The sequence below is a fragment of the Aulonocara sp. 'chitande type north' Nkhata Bay genome, linkage group LG18 (assembly GCF_057382095.1).
Source record: "Aulonocara sp. 'chitande type north' Nkhata Bay isolate Kocher_YH1m ecotype deep benthic linkage group LG18, A_spYH_male_GT1.1, whole genome shotgun sequence".
Taxonomy (NCBI): domain Eukaryota; kingdom Metazoa; phylum Chordata; class Actinopteri; order Cichliformes; family Cichlidae; genus Aulonocara; species Aulonocara sp. 'chitande type north' Nkhata Bay.
Window position 1 is genome coordinate 26,602,217 of NC_141361.1, and position 21,247 is coordinate 26,623,463.

The window sequence follows — 21,247 nt, forward strand, 5'->3', positions numbered from 1 at the left end:
AGAGCATCTCCTGGAGAAGGGTCTTACTATTGTGGGAACTTTGCGACAGAACAAGCCAGACACTCCTCCAGTTATGAAGGCTTCCAGGTCTAGAGAGGTCCACGGCACTGAATATGGGTTCAATGGCAGTGTGACCATGATCAGCTATGGGAGAAAAAAGGGAACGGCTGTTCTGCTGCTCAGCACAATGCACCACAGCGAGATGGAGGATGAAAACAGCCCGAAGCAAAAACCAGAAGCAGTTCTCTTCTACAACCAGACCAAAGGAGGAGTAGATACTATGGACCAGATGGTTGGCAACTACACTTGCAAATGCCAGACGCAAAGGTGGCCCACGGTGCTTTGGTACAACATGATTGATGTCGCTTGTGACACCTCACATGAACAGTCGACTGGAAGGTACCCCGACCCTACCAACCTACATCACTAAAGCAATGGGAAGGTGTGGAGGGACAAAAAGTGCTCCGATCTGGCAACAGGAAAGAAGCACACAGCAGAAGAGAAAGAGGTGCCAGTTGGGTCCAAGAAACAAAGATCGCAAAGCCACTGATTGCTGCTTTGTGACAGCTGCACACAGTGAAAGGAGATAAGATGTTTGTGTGTGTATATATACGTGGACAGGGTTATGGTCTCTGGACCTGTTGAATGTTCTCTGTTCGTCCTCCATATAGGGACACACAAACATGTTTTGACACCTAATTGACCTGATTGATGGTTAAGTGCTAAAATGTGAAGGAAAGGAAAGAATTTACATGTCAAGTCTGCATGAAAGAATTTAAAGGAAGTCTAGAAATGCACTTCAGGACTCACTCAGGTAAGGAAGCAAAGGAATCAGTGGAAAGTGTCATTAGTCATTGTTAGGCTGCTTTTTTTATTCTTTACATCACTACCACTTTCCCACGCTGATAATCTCAATACTCTCCTTATTGAAACATCATTAATATTATGATATGACATAACCCCAATCACAGCTTGAACTAAATCCTTAACATTTTGCTTGGTTTTGGAAATGAAGCTCTCTGCTACATTCTTATTCCAAAATGGATTTATTATTAAAAAACACAAAACAAAAACACAACATGTACATAAGTGTTTACTGCCTTTGCCAAGACACTCAAAACTGAGGTAATGATTTATAGGACCAGGATCAACAAAAAAAAACCCTTAACCTAAAAATTATAGTTCATACAAGTTTTTGGTTTATTGTCAACATATATAAAGTATTGTATAAAGATTTAAAATATCATGTGACCTCATGTGACCCTGTAATGTTTGTTATTGTCTGACTAAATGCATTTTTCTCCCACATATTAAACATGTAACCAAAATTGGATTTTATCATCTAAAGAATATAGCCAGAGTCCGCCCTATTCTCTCTCGGGTCAACATGGAGATGCTGATGCATGCTTTTATTATCAGTCGCATTGATTACTGTAATGCCCTGCTCTCTGGTCTTCCTAAAAAGAATATTCCACCTTTACAACTTTTACAAAACTCGGCAGCTCGTGTGCTGACGAAGACCAGAGGGCGGGCCCACATTACACCGGTTTTAGAATCGCTGCACTGGCTCCCCGTGTGTTTCAGGATCGATTTTAAAGTTCTTTTATTGGTTTTTAAATGTCTTAATGGTTTTGGGCCTTCTTATCTCTCAGATCTGCTTTTACCATATGAACCCTCGCGGACCCTGAGGTCCTCTGGTACTGGCCTTCTGATTGTTCCTAAAGTCAGGACACATACTCACGGAGAGGCAGCTTTTCAGTGGTATGGTCCTCGTCTGTGGAACAGCCTGCCGGAGGAGCTCAGGGCCGCAGAGAACGTACATGTTTTTAAGAACAGGCTCAAGACCCACCTTTTTAATTTAGCTTTTACTTAACGTTTATTTATTTTATGCTTATTTATTCTATCCTGTTATTCTATGATTAATTTAGGCTTTACCTAATATTTATTGATTTTATTCTTATTCATTTTTTAATCTTCTTACTCTATTTATATTTATATTGTATCCCGTTCTTATTTATTTTATTGTTTTACCCTGTATATATCCTATTGTGTCATATCTCCAGTGTTTCCTCGGAGGGCGCTCTCTGTACCGGGGCTGTGATCGACCGTGGCTGCTGTGGCTCTGGGGTCCTTTCAGCCTGGCTGGGGGGCTTCTTTGCCTCCCTCCTGCTGTGTGCCCAGCCTGGAGGCTGCGGTCTGTGACCGGCTCCCGGTGCAGACGGCTCCCTGTTATAGTGTTTCCTCACCTGGCTCATGCGTACCCAGCCCAATTTTACTCTTTAAGTGTGCATGTGTGCGTGTGTGTGTGTGTGTGTGTGGGGGGGGGGGGGGGGGGGGGGGGTGTATGTGTGCATTCACATCGCTTATGTTAATGAGAGTGTGGGGAGTGAGTTGGAGGGTGGGGTGGGCTGCTTTTAACCATGTAAAAGCACTTTATAAATAAAGATTGATTGATTGATGAGGACGAGGTGGACAGCAGCTTTAAATGGTCTAGTTTCAATTACAGATCGTTTAAACTGTGAAGGTCTGCCTTTAAGTACCAAGGCCTCAGAGAAGAGCTCGAGAAGATGTGGAGGGTGAACAGTGGTCCGTGTAGTAATCAGAGCAGTCCATGCAGCGACTCCCAAGCTAGACGAGTGACTTCGGCAGATCCCAGAAACAACATCTGAGATCTGTCCAGAAGAGCGCAGCTAAGATACTGCACGAGACTCTCAAGCCCTTGTAGAGCACCCGAGCTTGAAGGATAAAGACCGCCCGGCCTTTTATTAGTGTAATAAAATGTGTAAGAACCTTATTAAAAACACTCAGAAAGTGAAAGTTAAACGGTAAAGAAATGTAAAACAAATAGAGGGATTTTTTCTTTTCTTCACTGTTTTCCTATAACTTTGATCAGAATTGTTTGAGAATTCAATATTCCAAATATTTTAAAGTGGTAATGTTTTTTTTTCTTTCCAAACTTTGTTTCTTAATCAATAAATGACAACTGAAAAATAAATAAAAGATGTGTTTTAGTTTGTAGGATCTTTGAGTGTCTGGTGGCTCCAGGTAGGACAGGACATGTGAGAACCTTTAGCAACTTGTCACCCTGACACTTCAAAATCAGTGCTCTTCAGATACAAACAAGAACAATAAAGAGCAGCAGGAGTCCTGATGGTAAAATCTGAGACTTTATTCTTTTCACTGGTGTTTTTGTATATATGTGACACACACACACACACACACACACACAAATCATTTTCTCTGACACCTTCAAAGATGAAAATGAAAAGCTGATACAGGGTGTGATGTGATCATATGTCAGGTGTCTCCTTTAAAAGCTCCAAGGTGGTGATCAAATCCTCAGCTACAGATGTGCTTTGCACCTCTGGTTAGAAGAAAATATGTTTTATGAATAATTTACGAGTGTAAAAAAAATCAAGATGCAATTCTTATTCTTTAAATGACAGATCAGAGCAATAACAGCATTTCTTTTAAAGAGGAACACTCACCACTGCATGCTCTGCCCAGTTACAACCTGTAAACAGTGATGCAGAAGCTCAGTGTGAACACTTCAGTTACTTAACATTTGCAGATGAGGTGTGTTCAGTTTTCTACATGTCTACAAGCTGCTGACAGTTTATCAGGTTTGATAATTTGTTTAATCGACTTTACTGGGATACTGTTTAAATCACTGCATGAGGCAGAAGTTTCTATAGAAGTGGATATGGTTGTTTACTAAATAGTCCCCTGTGTTTACACGAGGCACAAAGTAAACAACATATTTATCAGCCTCATTAAAGGTGATCACACAGTAAACTCTGTTTAAAGCTTTTTTGCATGTTTTAAAGAAATACATATTCATCAGGTCTATAAGATCTATTGTGATTCCACTAGAAATTGCCAAGTGGAAAAGGCAAGGATAACTTCAGGTTTAAATCATCACAGGCATTAGTGCAGGGAAAGGGAAGCTGTCAGGGCTGCAGCACGTGCTACAAGGAATCAGTGAATCAGCAGAGTTGCTGTAGTTTTTTCTGTGTGTGTTTAAAGGAGTTTAAAGTTGTAAAAGCTTGGTTGGATTTGACATTAAGTGCTCAGATCTTTTAAAAGTAGTTGTTATTAAAATGATTCATGTTCAGTTTTATTATTTGTTAAAAAAAAATCTTTCTTATAGGTAATAAAAACGTGTTAACATGTAGGCAACACAGCACTGAAAACTCTTTTCTGACTGACACGTTCAAACATAGAGAGTTTACAGTAATACTTACAGTTAGTTGCCTCCACTCTTCCATTGATGCATCGAACCTTAGAATAATGTTCAAACGACCAGCTGTGTGGTTTCACACACTCCACTCTCTCTTCCTTACCATTTTCTATGTGCACAGTTCCCACAGATATGTATGCAGGATTGTCATTGGTGTTGACAGCACAGAAGTTAGCTGGACACAAGAAACAACCATCAAATTAAAATTTCTCCCCAACGCTTTAAGAGATCCTTAAAAATGATTATCATTGATGTGTTTATACCTCTGCACTCAGGTAAGTCTGACCACATGCCACTGCTGATACACTTCACTCTTTATGGACCCACTAATCTGTACAAACGTTGGCATCGGTATATCAAATAGTATCGTGAAGTTTGCTGAGCAACAGCATTTTCAATAACAGGGACGTTTCCGCAACTTTGAACTGAAATGAAAACGCAGGAATATTTCTGAAAACATACCAAACTGTCGCTGAGGTAATGCACTTAACATTCTGATTGGTCAGCATGAATAAATTCAAGGAGAAAATAATGTACTTATTTACTTGTTGTATAACGAAGACGTGTGTCTCCCTCATTTGAAGATCCTGAAAGATACAAAACAGTTATTTTGCTTTGAGATTAGGCCAATTTGAACATTTTCTCTATTATTATTTTATACAGTTTGTCAGTCATTTTTATGTTAACAAGGTTCTACACACACTACATATGCATCCAAGAACTATTACTGCTCAAAAACACCCAGAAATAAAAGGATAAAGTCACTGTAATATGTATTAAATATCTGTTTTTTTTATTTTTGTATTTTATTAAATTTCACTATGAACAGCAGAAAAGACTGTAAACAGACACTGACAGTCCACTTCCTGTTTAAACGTGCATCATTTGTAGACTGTAAACTTCAAATGATTGCAGAATACTTATTATTTTTTATTTATTATATTTCTGACCACCTGATCATTCACTAAACATTCTCATTCATTTGTGCACTGATACAAGTGTCATGTAATCAGTTGTTTTTAAACTTACTGTGGATTATTGCCAATTCATAAAAAGTAAATACATAAATGCAGATCTCATTAAACAGTCAGCTTACTGCAGGTCGGGCCTTGTGTCCAGCTTCCTTGTGTACAAACAGATTTTGTGTTGTGTGCTCCCTCTGCAGTGTATCCATCCTCACACTCATACTGCACTTCTGAACCTGCAGCAAACACTTCCTGGTAGTCCTGATGAACGATGACTGCATGGGGGATTTTAGGAGGCACGCTGCACGCATTCATGCTTTCTGTAAAATTAGATTTAGACTTTATTAATCCCAGAGCAGGGCCATTTGTTTGTAGCTTATTCACAGGATCAAACCCACAAAACCTACAGTCCTTAAACACTAATCATAAAAACTTTTGCGTGTTGAGTCATGGATCAAAAAACTGTGAGGACCTGAAAACAAAAACTACATAAAATGTCCTTATTAACAGCATTGGTCTCGAATTTGTTCTGTGTTGACCAGTATTAATTTGGTTGACCAATAGTTTTCATCATAGTGTGCAGACTGTGGTGTCCAACCGGATACTTACAGATACTTTACAGTTAATCCAAAATACTGCAGCAAGAGTACTTTCAGGGACTAGAAAGAACCATCATACTTCTCCTGTATCATCTTTTCTTTATTGGCTCCTTTAAAATGCAGAATTAAATTTGAAACTCCTCTCCTCACATACTAGATTTAGGCTGCTGGAGAATTTCATGTGATGTGAACTTTTGTTCTTTTGTCACCACTTTTCGCTCCCTGTTCCTGCTGTAAGTACTAAATCTTTTGTTTTTTCTCTCATTGTCCTCGTCTCTTTATGTCGTCCTTTCTTCTCCCCCCCACCATTCCAGTAAAATAATGAATTCTTCCTTCCCAAGTCTTGCTCGCTGCTCATCATCTGATTGTTGTTCTGAAGCCATCCATCCATCACTAATTTTCCATCTAAGGCAGGATGGATCCATGATTCAGGCTGGTAGGGTCTACTGATGTTTTCTCAGCCTACTTTGGGTCCCATCATTTAAACACCAAAGCCTACTATTGTTGGGGACCACAGCCGACCACTTTCTACTGACTGCTTCCAGCAGGTTAATGTGCTCAATGTTAAATCTGCAAATCTGCAGCAGTTGTGTTAGGTGATACTATATGGCCACAATTTCTGAAGAATGTTTGCCGCACCTTATTATTTTTTAAACAAGGTGAATTATCTTTAAAATTTCACATAGGTTTCAATCAGATTCTGAAAAATCAGCAATGTTGGAATTTTCTTTTGATTCTGACATGTAATCAATATTATATTCTTTTAAAAGTTAACATAAAATGTAGTCTTTGTGACAGTCATAGAAACAGTCATAATTCTGACAGTTATATCTTTATTATCTCCTGTTCAGTGAGGACACTCTATCACACTGACAGTAAAAACAGGCTCATCGTGTCTGTGTAGGTTCTCAGTCATCCAGGTTATGGCAGTTTAAGGAGCTTGGAAAGAAGGCGACCAGATTTCTTTACATTAGTGAAACACATAAAAAAAAAAAATCTGACACATTAAAATTTTAAACTGATGTTGGCATTAAATTAAAAGTCACATAAAGTAAAAAGGAGTTCATTCTACCTTACTGTCTCATGAAATCTGTGCAAAAATATTTCAACCAAGAAAAACAGGCAAAGAAAGAAGAGCTATTGGCAGGACTTACCTATAGCTGATGAGACCATTTTCCATTGTGACATGTGCTGGTTGCCCACCAACCCTTCATTGCTAGCGTGCGTCCTTCGTTGCAGGTGTAGCTCAGCTTGGTGCCCTGAGAGTAAGTCTCTTGCTTTGGGGCAAAGAAGCCACCGTCCAGTGTGGGAGCATCACAGGCCTGTGTGGTGCTCTGTGCTGAAACACAACACTGAAGTAAGTGCAAAACATTATCAACCAGTGTAAATGTTTTTCTGTGAAGTTACTTGTTGTTCTCACCGTGCAGCACTCCAGGAAACCAAAGAAGAGCAAATGCAAAATATTTGATGCACATTTTTAAATCGTCCAACAACAAAGCAGCACCAGCAGTTAAAGGTAATCCACATGAGAACCAGCTACTTATCACAACTGTCACCCGAAAGTTTGTGCAATCACCTTGGCCCTTCCCATTTTGTGGGATGGAAAAAAGTTCGTACACATCCAAAACAACTTTTGAGAAAGAACGTGGAAAAAAATACTGTTTTCCCACAAACGTTTACTCAAATATGTGGTCACATTTTTTTTTATTGAGGTTGTTTTTAAACACGAATAAAAGAAATATGGGAAAAATCTCAGCAACATCTATTTTTCATTGATTTTATTCGTTACACATTGGTTCGTATGTTTGGAGCAGTTCTGAGCATTTTCCCTGAAGCCAACCAGAATCATTTACTTTGAAACATCAAATCAATGAAACTATTTACTGTCCAAATTTCAAAGTCACTTCCCGGACTCGATGGATCAGAGGCTGTATGTTTGACCTGATTGTGCAATTCATTCAGCTGCTTCTAAAGGTATATCTAACATTGCTAACATTTTTATGGTTTCCATCAAAGTTTACACACTACTTGAAATGACTGTAAGAAACATATCTGTGTAGTAAGAAGCAACGATAATGTGGGTGATATATTCACTGTGTACATGACTCTAATGTGAGGATTAATGCAAGAAGTCAAAGTGATGCAGTTGAACCTTGGTGAGGTAAATAAAGTCACATTACTCCACCATTTTATTTTAAGCGAGCATCATTAAATTGCTAGGCTAGCATCGTGGTGAATGGAGGTGTAAGACTGGACTCATATTCTCTGCTCTAATACATCCCAAAGGTGTTCTGTCAGATTGAGGTCATGACTGTGAAGGTCAAAGTTGCTCATCTACAGTGGGGCAAAAAAGTATTTAGTCAGCCACCGATTGTGCAAGTTCCCCCACCTAAAATGATGACAGAGGTCAGTAATTTGCACCAGAGGTACACTTCAACTGTGAGAGACAGAATGTGAAAAAAAAATCCATGAATTCACATGGTAGGCTTTGTAAAGAATTTATTCGTAAATCAGGGTGGAAAATAAGTATTTGGTCACCTCAAACAAGGAAAATCTCTGGCTCTCACAGACCTGTAACGTCTTCTGTAAGAAGCTTTTCTGTCCCCCACTCGTTACCTGTATGAATGGCACCTGTTTGAACTCATCATCTGTATAAAAGACACCTGTCCACAGCCTCAAACAGTCAGACTCCAAACTCCGCCATGGCCAAGACCAAAGAGCTTTCGAAGGACACCAGGAAAAGTATTGTAGACCTGCACCAGACTGGGAAGAGTGAATCTACAATAGGCAAGCAGCTTGGTGTGAAAAAATCAACTGTGGGAGCAATCATCAGAAAATGGAAGACATACAAGACCACTGATAATCTCCCTCGATCTGGGGCTCCACGCAAGATCTCATCCCGTGGGGTCAAAATGATCATGAGAACGGTGAGCAAAGATCCCAGAACCACACGGGGGGACCTGGTGAATGACCTGCAGAGAGCTGGGACCAAAGTAACAAAGGTCACCATCAGTAACACACTACAACGGCAGGGAATCAAATCCTGCAGTGCCAGACGTGTTCCGCTGCTGAAGCCAGTGCATGTCCAGGCCCGTCTGAAGTTTGCCAGAGAGCACATGGATGATACAGCAGAGGATTGGGAGAATGTCATGTGGTCAGATGAAACCAAAGTAGAACTTTTTGGTATAAACTCAACTCGTCGTGTTTGGAGGAAGAAGAATACTGAGTTGCATCCCAAGAACACCATACCTACTGTGAAGCATGGGGGTGGAAACATCATGCTATGGGGCTGTTTTTCTGCCAAGGGGACAGGACGACTGATCCGTGTTAAGGACAGAATGAATGGGGCCATGTATCGTGAGATTTTGAGCCAAAACCTCCTTCCATCAGTGAGAACTTTGAAGATGAAACGAGGCTGGGTCTTCCAACATGACAATGATCCAAAACACACCGCCCGGGCAACAAAGGAGTGGCTCCGTAAGAAGCATTTGAAAGTCCTGGAGTGGCCTAGCCAGTCTCCAGACCTCAACCCCATAGAAAATCTGTGGCGGGAGTTGAAAGTCCGTGTTGCTCGGCGACAGCCCCAAAACATCACTGCTCTCGAGAAGATCTGCATGGAGGAATGGGCCAAAATACCAGCTACTGTGTGTGCAAACCTGGTAAAGTCCTATAGTAAACGTTTGACCTCTGTTACTGCCAACAAAGGTTATGTTACAAAGTATTGAGTTGTATTTTTGTTATTGACCAAATACTTATTTTCCACCCTGATTTACCAATAAATTCTTTACAAATCCTACCATGTGGATTCATGGATCTTTTTTTCACATTCTGTCTCTCACAGTTGAAGTGTACCTCTGGTGCAAATTACTGACCTCTGTCATCATTTTAGGTGGGGGAACTTGCACAATCGGTGGCTGACTAAATACTTTTTTGCCCCACTGTATGTCTTTATGGACCTTGCTTTCTGCACTGGTGCGCAGTCCTGTTCAAACAAGAATCCTGTTCCATGAAACCTCTACGTGCTGTTCTTGAGCTGATCTAAAGCCGTCATGAAGGTTGGAGGTCTGTAACAATAAACTCTACAGAAAATTGGTGACCTCTGCTGACTGTGTGCCTCAGCATTTGCTGGCCCTTTCTGTGTTTTTACGTGGTCTACCACTTTGTGTTTGAGTTGCTGTTGTTCCTAATTGTTGAATCATGAATCTGAACTCAACTGAGAAGTGAGACCTGAAGTTCTTAAGATGTTGTTCTGGGTTCTCGTGTGACTTCCTGCAAGGAACAGAAAAACAGAGGGGAACGGGGACAGTGAGAAAGGACACTTAAAAAGAAAAAAAAATCTCCCGGATCACCTGTTGAGACAAAAAGATAGAAAAAAGAGAACAACATAATAAACACAGCACTATTGCATTAATCTAGCTAACAGTAAATAAGAGTAAATACTAAATGTTGAATGTTGTTGTGCAGCACACAGGACTGACAGCGCACAATGTGCTTTGAGGTAGCAGCCAAGAAAGGTGTAGTTTGTGTCTGTGAACACCTGTGTGGATCAGCACACTTCTATTCAAAAGGTTTCTCCATGTAATGATCTGCTAGAGGGTGTGGGGAGCCATAGACCCATCCCCCAGGGCTTGAAGCAGGTATGGAGGAGATCCAGGTCCCAGATATCCAGAGGTCCCAGAGCGCGAGAGCCCAAGGAGGACCACTGGAGGGGCATCCGTGCCACCCTCCTGCGAAGAGCTGAGGAGAGCCCCAGACGAGGGGTCACCCAGCAGCCACGGAGTAGAAGTCAGAGGGGGCTGCAGTGGCGTGCCCGCAGGCTCTGCCAGAGTGAGGCCTGAGGGGCCCCACAGCCCAGAAGAGGCCTGGCCAAGTTACGAGCGGCAGGCCGGTACATACCTGAGCGCCCAGCCCCAGACACCAATAACCACCAAATTGGAGTAAATCTTTCCTGTGAAGGTTCACCCGTTTCTCAATTTCTAGACAAACCTTTTCTAGAAGAAACAGCTGAGAAACAAATTCACTGACATCTGTTTCTCAGCTGTTTCATCAGATCAGGACATGACATGTTTCTTGTCAGCCAGGTTCTATTTCAGTGATTTCTCGACCTGGTAGTAATCAGGTAAGCAGGCTGTGGCTTCTTGAAACTGAATTCACCTTTTGTGGTTAAAATGTGGTTAATTACTGTTTCATGGTTTAACAAGAGGAGCAATTACTCTTTCACACAGGGGCAGATTGATTTGAATAGCTTTATATCCCTTAATAAATGAAATTGTCATTTACAAACTGGATTTTGTATTTATTCAGGTTTGTTTGTTGAATATTACAAAAAACCAAAAATACTTTGTCAAACCACTGTTCCTGCTTTTTTTAAACAATACAGTAATCCAGGGTTTACTCTAATAAAATGTAACCTTTATGCTGAGTCTAAGAAATCATTGTCCTGTTAACATAAATTACAAATTGTAAATTAATGTCAAAAGTGTTGGGAAAAGTGATTTTGTTATGACTTCTTCTCAAATGAGATACAGCAACTATTTCAGTCAGACTTCAGAGCTTTTCCTGAAAAAGATTTGTTGAGGGTGATCAATTATTTGTGACTCACATTAGATTCAGGAGATATCACAGCCCTCATTCTTTTGGACATTAGCTGCTTTCTGCTTTTGATATTGTGAAGCACAAGAATCTTTGGGCTTGGCTCAAATGTTGGGTTGGATATAAGAACTTTCTCTGTGTCTGATGGTCAGTTCTTTAAATCTTCTGCCCCTGTTTTTTGTGTGTTTCTTGGACCAGGACACCAAATGAGGGTTTTTGTGCCGTCACAGACTGTTTGAAAATGTCAACCTGTGACAACTGTTAACTGTGTAACAGTGGATCAGTGTGTGTATGACACGTTTCTCTGTGATACTGTGGTGCATCAACTCATCATCACCTCATCTGTAAAAATGAGTTCAGCCAACCTTCAGACGAAGCTGTTTTCTGCAGCTTGTATCCACAATCTCATTCTCTCGGTCACTAACCAAAGCCAACACCATCATGAAGTAAAACAAATCAATAAACTTGTGCTTGTGTGCTTACTATAATGTTTCCGTTATTGTTATTTATTGAACAACATTTTGATGTGCATAGTAAAAGAACTGTTCTACGCAGTTAGTAGACAAAGCAATACAAAGACGTCTCTGATGATGAAACATTTTATTCAGACCTCAGCCAGCCATCGACACTTTATGGATTCAGTGTACACATCATGTACTGAGTGCATGAAAAGTTCAAATCATTTATGGACAGTTTGGTGTTTAAAGAACAATCAGCCCCAAAACTGGACAAAGAAAAGAAACATGTTTCATTGTTGCTCTGCAGGTTCTGGTTGAAGTGTTTCAGAAAGGTTATGTTGTCAGTAGGATTCTCTGAATCTTCTGCAGTCAGGCTGATTAAAACACAAACAAACAAACAAACAACAGCTGAGTAAACAACATCAAGCACATTTATTTCAAAGAAACTATATTTGTTTGAAAATAAATCAAAGAATAACACTTACAAAATATTGAAATTCATATCCATCACAGCCTAAACAAGAAGCAGATAGTTTGTCAGTTAGAAGCTCATATCGAGTAAACTTTATCAGTGAGGACTGATTCACTGCATTCAAAGATAAACCTACAGAGGAAAATCCTCTCTGTTCTTAAAGAGCCAGACTGCTTTTATTCCTCATGTTTTACTTTTATTCCATATTAACATTTGTTTAAGTTACTTCATTGTGTGTTTTGTAACCATAACAAACTGTTTTGTGGTGATTTGGGGGCAACTGGAACAAGTGTGGATGCTGCACACTAAATCACTTTGTTACTGTGATAAAGAGTGAATCTCCTGCTTTATGTGATGTGCTGGGACGAAGGCAGGTAGATGAGTTTGGCTGTTGGAAGCTGGGGACAACTCTACATACAACAACATGATGTGAATGTGTCATTCCTATACACAAACATCAGCTGCAGCTTTTAACAAATCAGCAATGCTCTTTCAGTATGTTCCTGTGTGGGAAATGTTTATTTTTTTATTTTTCTTTCACTATTCCTCTCGTTTGTGTATCAGGTCCCAGAGAAGAAATTTTCATACATGTTTGCTGCTAAAGGAAAATAGAAACTGAAAGAGTTAAAATGTAAAGAGATAAATACTTACATCTGCCCAAATATATTCTTCTGTTAGCACACTGAACATAAATATGTCTGTCTCTTCCAGTACAAGAAAAATATTTTTGTTCTCCTTCCCACATGTATTCAGGTTGAGCTACTGCAAAACCATAACGAGCATATCTAGCAGGATCCACCAAACAGACCGCTCCTGCAAAAACAACAACAAGTAAAAAGAAACATAAGAAGAGTCTAAGGAGCTTGCAAAGAAAAGCGTCTGGAATTATTTAAGTTGCTTGAAGACGTTTCACCTCCTCTCATCCAAGAAGCTTCTTCAGTTCTAAGGTCAAATGGCGAAGAGTCCCAGATTTAAACCCAGTGGGAGTTTCCCCCCAAAGAGGGACAAAAGGACACTCTTTGACTACGATGACCTGGATGACTGAGAATCTTCACAGACATATTGCCGTACATTTTGGGAGAAACACCCTTCAACTGCAGGAAATTTCACACCTTGCTTTCAAAAACACACACCCCTCATTCTGAACCTACACAACTCAGGGAAGAAAACACACCTGAAGACAGTCAGGAGAAATGGGTTAAGAACTTTTCAGACTGGAATCTCACTGAACCTGAAAAGAGAGTATTAGCCAAAGGACTCAATTTTTCCATTTCCCCGCAACAGTTGCCCATAGTGGACCTCATCACAGCCACAGAAACCGCCATACGGATTAATAAATTATCACAGACAGAAGCAGAGCAAATCAGGATGAAAGTCTCCGCCACCCTCTCCAGTGCCAAAGTCCCTCCGTCCAACCTCACAATACAGGAAAAGAAGGGCGTGAGCAAAGACCACAACATCACTGTTTTAACAGCTGATAAGGGAAGATGCACCGTGGTCCTAAACACTACAGATTACCATACAAAGATCACTACTCTCCTCAGTGACAACAATACCTACGAAGCCTTAAAGCGAGACCCCACAAGCAGCTACAAAAAGAAAGTTATAGCTTGCCTTCAAGAATCATTGACCGCCTTACATATCACCGCCTTTACCCAGGGGATGCCATACCCTGCATTTACGGACTTCCTAAAATCCACAAGGAAGCTGTCCCACTCAGACCCATAGTCAGTAGCATAAACTCAGCCACTTATAACATTGCTAAACACCTTGCTACCATCCTTGCACCTCTCGTGGGGAACACCCCACACCACATCAAGAACTCCACCGACTTCACCGACAAAGTCCAGAAACTTACCCTGGACCCAGATGAAACCATGGTGTCCTTTGATGTAGTCTCTCTCTTCACTTGCATACCCACCACGGAGGCTGTGGAGACTATCAGAAAACGACTACAAGAAGACAGCTCCTTGGAGGACAGGACCAACTTCACACCCGATCAGATCTGCACACTGTTAGACCTCTGCCTCACCACTACATATTTCAAATACAACGAGGCTTTTACAGACAAAAACATGGCTGTGCCATGGGCTCCCCCGTGTCACCTATTGTAGCCAACCTTTACATGCAGGAAGTGGAAAGGAAGGCTCTTGGCTCTTTCAAAGGGTGAGTACCCAGCCACTGGTACAGATATGTAGACGACACCTGGGTCAAAATCAAGACACAAGAAGTGGAATCCTTCACTGCGCACATTAACGCTGTGGATAAGAACATCAAGTTCACCAGGGAAGACACAAAGGACAACTGTTTGCGTTTCCTGGACTGCGCTGTGCACATTGAAGAGAACGGCAACCTCAACATTTAAGTTTACCGGAAGCCCACACACACGGACCAGTACCTCCTGTTCGACTCCCATCACCCTCTGGAACACAAACTTGGAGTAATTAGGACCCTACACCACCGGGCAGAACATGTTCCCTCTAAGCCTGAAGGGAAAAAGAAGGAACACACACATGTAAAGGAAGCACTTAAAACATGCGGTTATCCTAATTGGGCATTCTTAAAGTCAGCAAAGATGCACAGAAAAGAAGACCAGACACCAGCGAGGGAGGATAAGAAGGACAGACGCAACAACATTGTCATCCCCTATGTAGCCGGTGTATCAGAGAAACTCAGGAGAGTTTTCTCCAAGCATGACATCCCAGTGCATTTCAGACCCAGCAACTCGCTCAGACAAAAACTGGTTCACCCGAAAGACAAAACTCCAAAACACAAACTTAACAATGTGGTGTACAGTGCAGCGAGGAATGCTCAGACCTCTACATTGGAGAGACCAAACAGCCACTTCACAAGCGCATGGCACAACACAGAAGAGCCACCTCCACAGGACAAGACTCAGCAGTCCATCTGCATCTTAAGGATAAAGGACTCTTTCGAGGATGCCAATGTTCACATTTTGGACAGAGAGGACAGATGGTTTGAAAGAGGAGTGAAAGAAGCCGTCTATGTCCACTGTGAGCGACCATCTTTGAACAGAGGCGGGGGTTTACGACACCAACTCTCTGCCATCTATAATCCAGTTTTGAGATCCCTTCCCAGACGCCTTAACGCCCACTCACATCCTGGGCCAGCTGACCTCAGGAATTCGCATGATAAGGTGGGGCCAGGTTTCACAATGAACACACCCGAAACTCTGGCTGATTGGGACCCACACCCAGTTTCACACCTTGGCTCATGTGATTAGAGGATCATCAGGGGGTCCTTTTGTCCCTCTGTGGGGGGTTACTCCCACTAGGTTTATATCTGGGACTCTCCACCATTTGACCTTAGAACTGAAGAAGCTTCTCGGATGAGAGGTGAAACGTCTTCAAGTAACTTAAAGAAGTCCAGACGCTTTTCTTTGCAAGCTCCTTTGACTACGATGACCTGGATGACTGAGAACCTTCACAGACAGATGGAGAGTAATGACATGATAATTTAGAGCTTCCTCAGATCTGTGATAAGGGTTGGGGTGAAAATTGAAGCCAAATAATCTGCAAAGCATTTGAAATTTACTAGTTTCCGTTTTCTTTTTTAATGCATGTCTTGCAATTCTTGTTTCTAAATCAAAAATGAGATTTAAAGTATACACAAACACAGAGATGAGGTGCACGGACAAAAGATTAAAAATGTACCTCCCCCCTCAGGCTGGACGTCTGTGTCTGATGCAGGGGGTCCCTGATCTGCTGATGATTCGTCTGCAGAACCGAAGATATTATTGAGACTATTCAGCTTAAAAGCAGCTTTAATGCTAACGTGCTCTGTCACATAAACTGTTGTTTACCTGCTGACTTGCAAATGAATTCAGAGCACAATTCAAGTAACAGTGGCAATCCTATCAGATTTATTCTCAAATTTTATACAAATTTTCAAACAAGACAAAAGTCCTACATCATCTCAGTTACTGCTGATAAAAGGTGTGGTTGTCATCCTATAAAAACTAAGCAGCCCATGTAAAGAAGAAAAAAGACCCCAAAAAAGGTAAATCTTCCCTGTTATGATGCTGACAGACTGTTGCCAAAGTAAAGTTTAATGTCTCTCAGACCTGGACTGCATTTATATAATTATATGGATTTTTATTTTTTCCACTTTCAATTTAGTGAGACCTTGTTGTATTTATTATGCAGCTTTTGTTTTGTTTGTTTGTTTTGGATTGCAGGGTTCATTTTTATTGTCATAAGCAGAAATAAATATTCTTGCAGGTCATTTGTCATCTTGCAACATTGGATCAACCTGCACCAGGAAAAAGTAAACAAAAAGCTGTCCCAAAGTGCAACTGCAATTTCAAAAGCCAATAATTCAGTTTCTACACATGCTGTGCATGAATCTCTTCTGATGAACGTATACAGAAACTGGTTCCTTATAAACTTTTGTAACATTGTTTTAGGTTTTAGAAAGGTGAGAAAAAATAAAATTAAAGGGTATTTTTTACACACTTACTGCATGTTGGCCCTGCAGTCCATTGTCCATGTTCACAAATGATATTGTTGCCCTCTCGAGTATAACCTTCTTCACATTCATACTGCACTTCTGAACCTGCAGAAAACACTTCCTTGTATTGATGAATTATGACTGCATGAGAGATTTTTGGAGGCTCATTGCATGAATCCCTCCTTCCTGTGAGGAACAAAAAAACCTGTCATTACAAGCCGACTGACGAAGGTGGTGAGAAAGTGATTTGTTTGTGTGGGATCTGGCAGACTTACTCTCACAGACAGGCAAAGGGCTCCAGGTTCCACTTCTACACCTGGGCCTACTGTTGCCTTTGCGTTCATATCCATCGTCACATTGTACCAAAATAGAGTCCCATTCTTTGTACCAACCGTCTTCTGCTTTATCATATTTCCCATGAGATATTGTTGGGGGGAGGCAGGCATTTTGAGCTGAAGAAGATAAAAAACAACAAACTCATTTGATGACTTTCTTTAAACTATATTTTACTTGTTTTCATATTATTCTTGTCCTCTAATTGATTCAAGATTCTTTATTTGTCACATGCATAGTTATACGACTACAACACGCAGTGAAATGTATCCTGACACGCTCCTCGATTGTTCTGATTTAGGACCCTGTTCTGTAAACAGAAGAAAGTAATATCACCCGTCAGACTCACACTAAGCTGTCAAGTAATTGCTGGGTTTGGTATGCATTACATTACTGTGTACTTTTAAATATTATACTACATATTAGAGTACAATTTAATAAAACAAATAACAAATAAGGATAATTTTTTATGGCTTCAAACTGAATGCATTACTTCTTTCATACAACAGCATCACTCCACATTGTTCTTTTAATGAACAGCTAACTGATGGTATTGAATAAAGTTCGCACTCCTGCAGATTTGTAGCGTCTAACTGAAACAAATTTGTTGAGATATTACTGAACACTTACCTATACACTGTGGTTTATGAACCCAATTCCCATCTTCACATCTGCTTGTCGCCCACCAACCCTCCACCACCGGTTTCCGTCCAGAATCACAAGCGTAAGTGAGCTCTTCTTTAAGAAAGTAAGTCTCTTTTTCAGGGACATAATAACCCTCATTCAGCACAGGAGCCCTGCAGACATTTTCATTTTGTGCTGAAAAAGTGATGAACAAGTAAGCAACTAGAGGAAAATGCACTTTTTAAAAGTGTGTTTTTAAGTATGAAAATAGCAGGAAGTGAATTTAATATTCTTACCATGCGTCACTCCTGCAAACCAAATCAGAAGCACAAATCCAAGATAGCGCGCACACATCCTGTCAGGAGCTCAAATACTGCAGAGTAACGCAACAAACATGAGAGCACAGAGACGAGATAAAATCAGAGGTGGTTAATAATTATTTACGGAAATTCCCCCAAAATCTAACCATGCCTGTGGCATCATGCCGTAACTCTGCCCACATGCCCGAATGGAGCAAGCATCTAAAATCCAGTAAACTGGAGGGAAAAGTCAAACCTGTAGAGTTACATTTTTTCTTCCTTCAAATTGATTTCAGACGCACAGGAAAACTGTACGAGGAGGAATGTACTGACCAGCATTGCAAAAATACTTGCTTCTGTACAATTATAGTTGCAGACTCTCTGTGCACCTTTAGTTTGAGCTTCTAATTTCTAATTTAATGTTGACTTTTGGTTTTATAACTGTAATGCCAGCGTGTCTGTGTTTGTATGTGTGTGTGTGTGTGTGTGTGGTGGGCTGGGTTACTCTATATATCGTCCAGGATTCAGCCTTGTTTGGAACAGCTCTCACAACAGTTTGTTTAGAGTGCGCATTTCAAAATGATTTCCCGGACTGCCGTGATCAGAGGTCACGGTTTTGTTGTTTTGAAATACCAAACACAGCCAAGCCAAAGGTCAGGCTGGAGTAACACAGGTGAAAGGCAAAAAAGTGAAAACATGTTATAAAATAAGGAGGAATAATGATTTAGGGTTAGATTATTACTGATGACTGTAATGCGATCCTTTAGTTTGTGTGTGATCACCATCTCCTGGATCTTCATGGGCTCTGCATTAAAGTGCTGGTGGGAAAATTGGATTTCTGGCTATAATTTCAAATGGCAAAGAAAACATAAAACATCCCATAAAAGAGCAAATATTTTTAACAGCGAATATGTTGACATCATTTTGTGTCACATGACATATGTAAAGGTTGTCCTGCTTTGACCTTATTCGCTGCTTCTGCTCCAACAAATTCAACTGATGTCATCAAATTAATCAGTTAAATATTATATATGTGCAATGCTGTAATACTTAGCTCAGGACAAGCATAGCAATGCTAGAGCTTGACCTGTAACTGCACACATTAGTACAAAAACTGAGGCTCAGCATCAGCCACTTGATGTTAGCTGACCCTGCAGATGCAATGATAGGATTTGTATAGAAAACAATGGCTGAATGAAAGCACTTTACCACCTTTACATTTTAATGAGGAGATTTTAGGATGGTACATTCTCAAAGAAAGGCAGGAAAATAAATGTATCATAATGTCATGCTCTTGGTTGATTTGAGTGTTTTTAAATGCAACTGTATTCTCGCATCGCCCTTTTTCTCCCTGTTGATGATCCAGGGAACATCTTCAGGCAACATTTCTGTTACTACTTTTGATTCTAATGAATCTGTAACTTTCTAATTTCAGGGCTGGAAAATGGCATACATGGTGTTTCAAAACGAGAAGAAATGAAAGAGCACAATTTCACTCTCTGAACTGCTTTTTTGGGATACTCCTTTATTTATTTATTTCATGGAAAAAGCTCTGCTATGATTTGAACATTACTTTTAAGTTCCTGAAACGGGTTCAAGGCTGCAGACAGACGCTGAGAACAAAACAACACCAGTTGCACAGAAGCATCGACAATGTGTGAAAAATATATTTGTATCCAGCGGAAACGGCTGACACTCAAAAACAACATTTTGCATGCATCCATCCATTTTCTTCTGCGCATCCGATTCAGGGTCGCTGACAGGCCGGAGCCTATCGCAACTGTCGCAGGGCGAGAGGCAGGGTACACCCCGCACAGGTCACCAGCCAGTCACAAGGCCACAGAGGGGCCAACACGCTCAGATGTTCACATCTTGCCAATTTAGAATCACCAGTTCATATTTAATTGTCACTTTTATAAAATCAATAAATAAAAATCATTCACTGTGAAAAAAAGAAAATAAATTGCGAGTAGAGTTTGATGGAAAGAATAGTCCAGACACTTCAATTTGATCCAAGGATCTGCTGGAAAATCTGCATCTCAGTGCCAAATTGCATGCATTTCCAGTCACAAAGAGACAAATTTAACTGGGATGGGAAGTGTTCCAAGTGTTCCAGCCTTTGCTGTCCAAAATAAACACTAGGGTGGAATAAACGGACTCAATAATCCTTTTCCTTCTAGTTGCATCCACTCCTTCAGCCAGCACTCTATTCTCTGCCTTGTAGGCGCTTACTAACTATCACACATGTTCAAAGTCGAATAGCAGGAAAATAAGATGTTCAGTGTCTTGCTCAAGAACACTTCAGACTGAAGAATCAAATCACCAACCCTCCAAAAAGGTGGAGGAGCCACTCTACTCCTGTGCACAGCAAAACAATTGTTTGCCAATGAACATATAAGAAAACATTGGACTTTCCCTCTGGATAGTTATGTGAGAGAATCAAAAATCAGACTTTCAGTAGGATAATAATACTAATCTTAAATCCATGGCTCAAAAGGAAGAAAGGGAAGTTTACTGAATGGCAAAGGTCAAAGTTAAATATTCTAACTTGTGTTCATGTAAGGCGGCCTTGAAGGAAGTTTAACAAAGTGGTCAATGCAGATTGACTCCAGATGCCTCGTATTTGATGTTGTGTTACCACAGTCAGACAGAAACCTTTGGAGCAGCTCTTCAATCGCTCACAGTGTGGGCACTGGGTACTCTGACCGCTGCTGATAAAGTCCCCGTTGGTTCTCATTCACCTAGGAAGCATCCTCTATGTAGGTTTCATCCACCAATACAGCTGGAGGAGAAATACTGGGGTAGACAGGCCCACACTTAGTGGGATGTGCTGTAAATGAATTGCAGCTAGCCAGACGTTGAAAAAGTACAGAGATTCTGTATTTAAGTAGAAGTACAGATACTAGTGTTTAAAAATACTCCAGTAAAAGTTGAAGTACTGATTCCACTTCTTTACTCAAGTGAAAGTGAAAAAGTACTGAAATGTACTCAGAGTAAAAGTAGCTCTTTGAAACACATTTCTACCAGCTGCTTCTATGCAAAGCTAACTGAACCTTGTTTTTTTATTAATGTAATAATAAAATAATATTAGGAAATGGAAATACAAACTTTATTTTAGTCTAAATTTTAATACTAGTAAATATTCTCAGTTTGAATCAGTGAAGCAGAACATGAGCAGAGAAAAGAAATCTGTTT

General features: G+C 40.5%; 1 protein-coding gene and 1 long non-coding RNA gene across 2 annotated transcripts; both read right to left on the minus strand.

Annotated features, from left to right (window-relative positions):
• Nucleotides 1–3,155: 3,155 nt before the first annotated feature.
• LOC147308760 (uncharacterized) lies at nucleotides 3,156–4,411 on the minus strand. Its single transcript, XR_015126179.1, has 3 exons — nucleotides 4,245–4,411; nucleotides 3,489–3,514; nucleotides 3,156–3,364 (listed from the first exon to the last, which is right to left on the minus strand). It is a non-coding gene; the product is annotated as an uncharacterized LOC147308760 (long non-coding RNA).
• A 7,570-nt stretch (nucleotides 4,412–11,981) lies between these two features.
• LOC147308761 (complement factor H-related protein 2-like) lies at nucleotides 11,982–18,132 on the minus strand. The gene is made up of 8 exons (XM_086272796.1): nucleotides 18,050–18,132; nucleotides 17,760–17,948; nucleotides 17,072–17,248; nucleotides 16,806–16,982; nucleotides 16,001–16,063; nucleotides 12,978–13,139; nucleotides 12,340–12,368; nucleotides 11,982–12,228 (listed from the first exon to the last, which is right to left on the minus strand). Exons 1-8 carry the CDS (start codon nucleotides 18,105–18,107, stop codon nucleotides 12,196–12,198), a joined length of 888 nt encoding a protein of 295 aa, XP_086128922.1. The 5' UTR covers nucleotides 18,108–18,132; the 3' UTR covers nucleotides 11,982–12,195.
• Nucleotides 18,133–21,247: the final 3,115 nt, after the last annotated feature.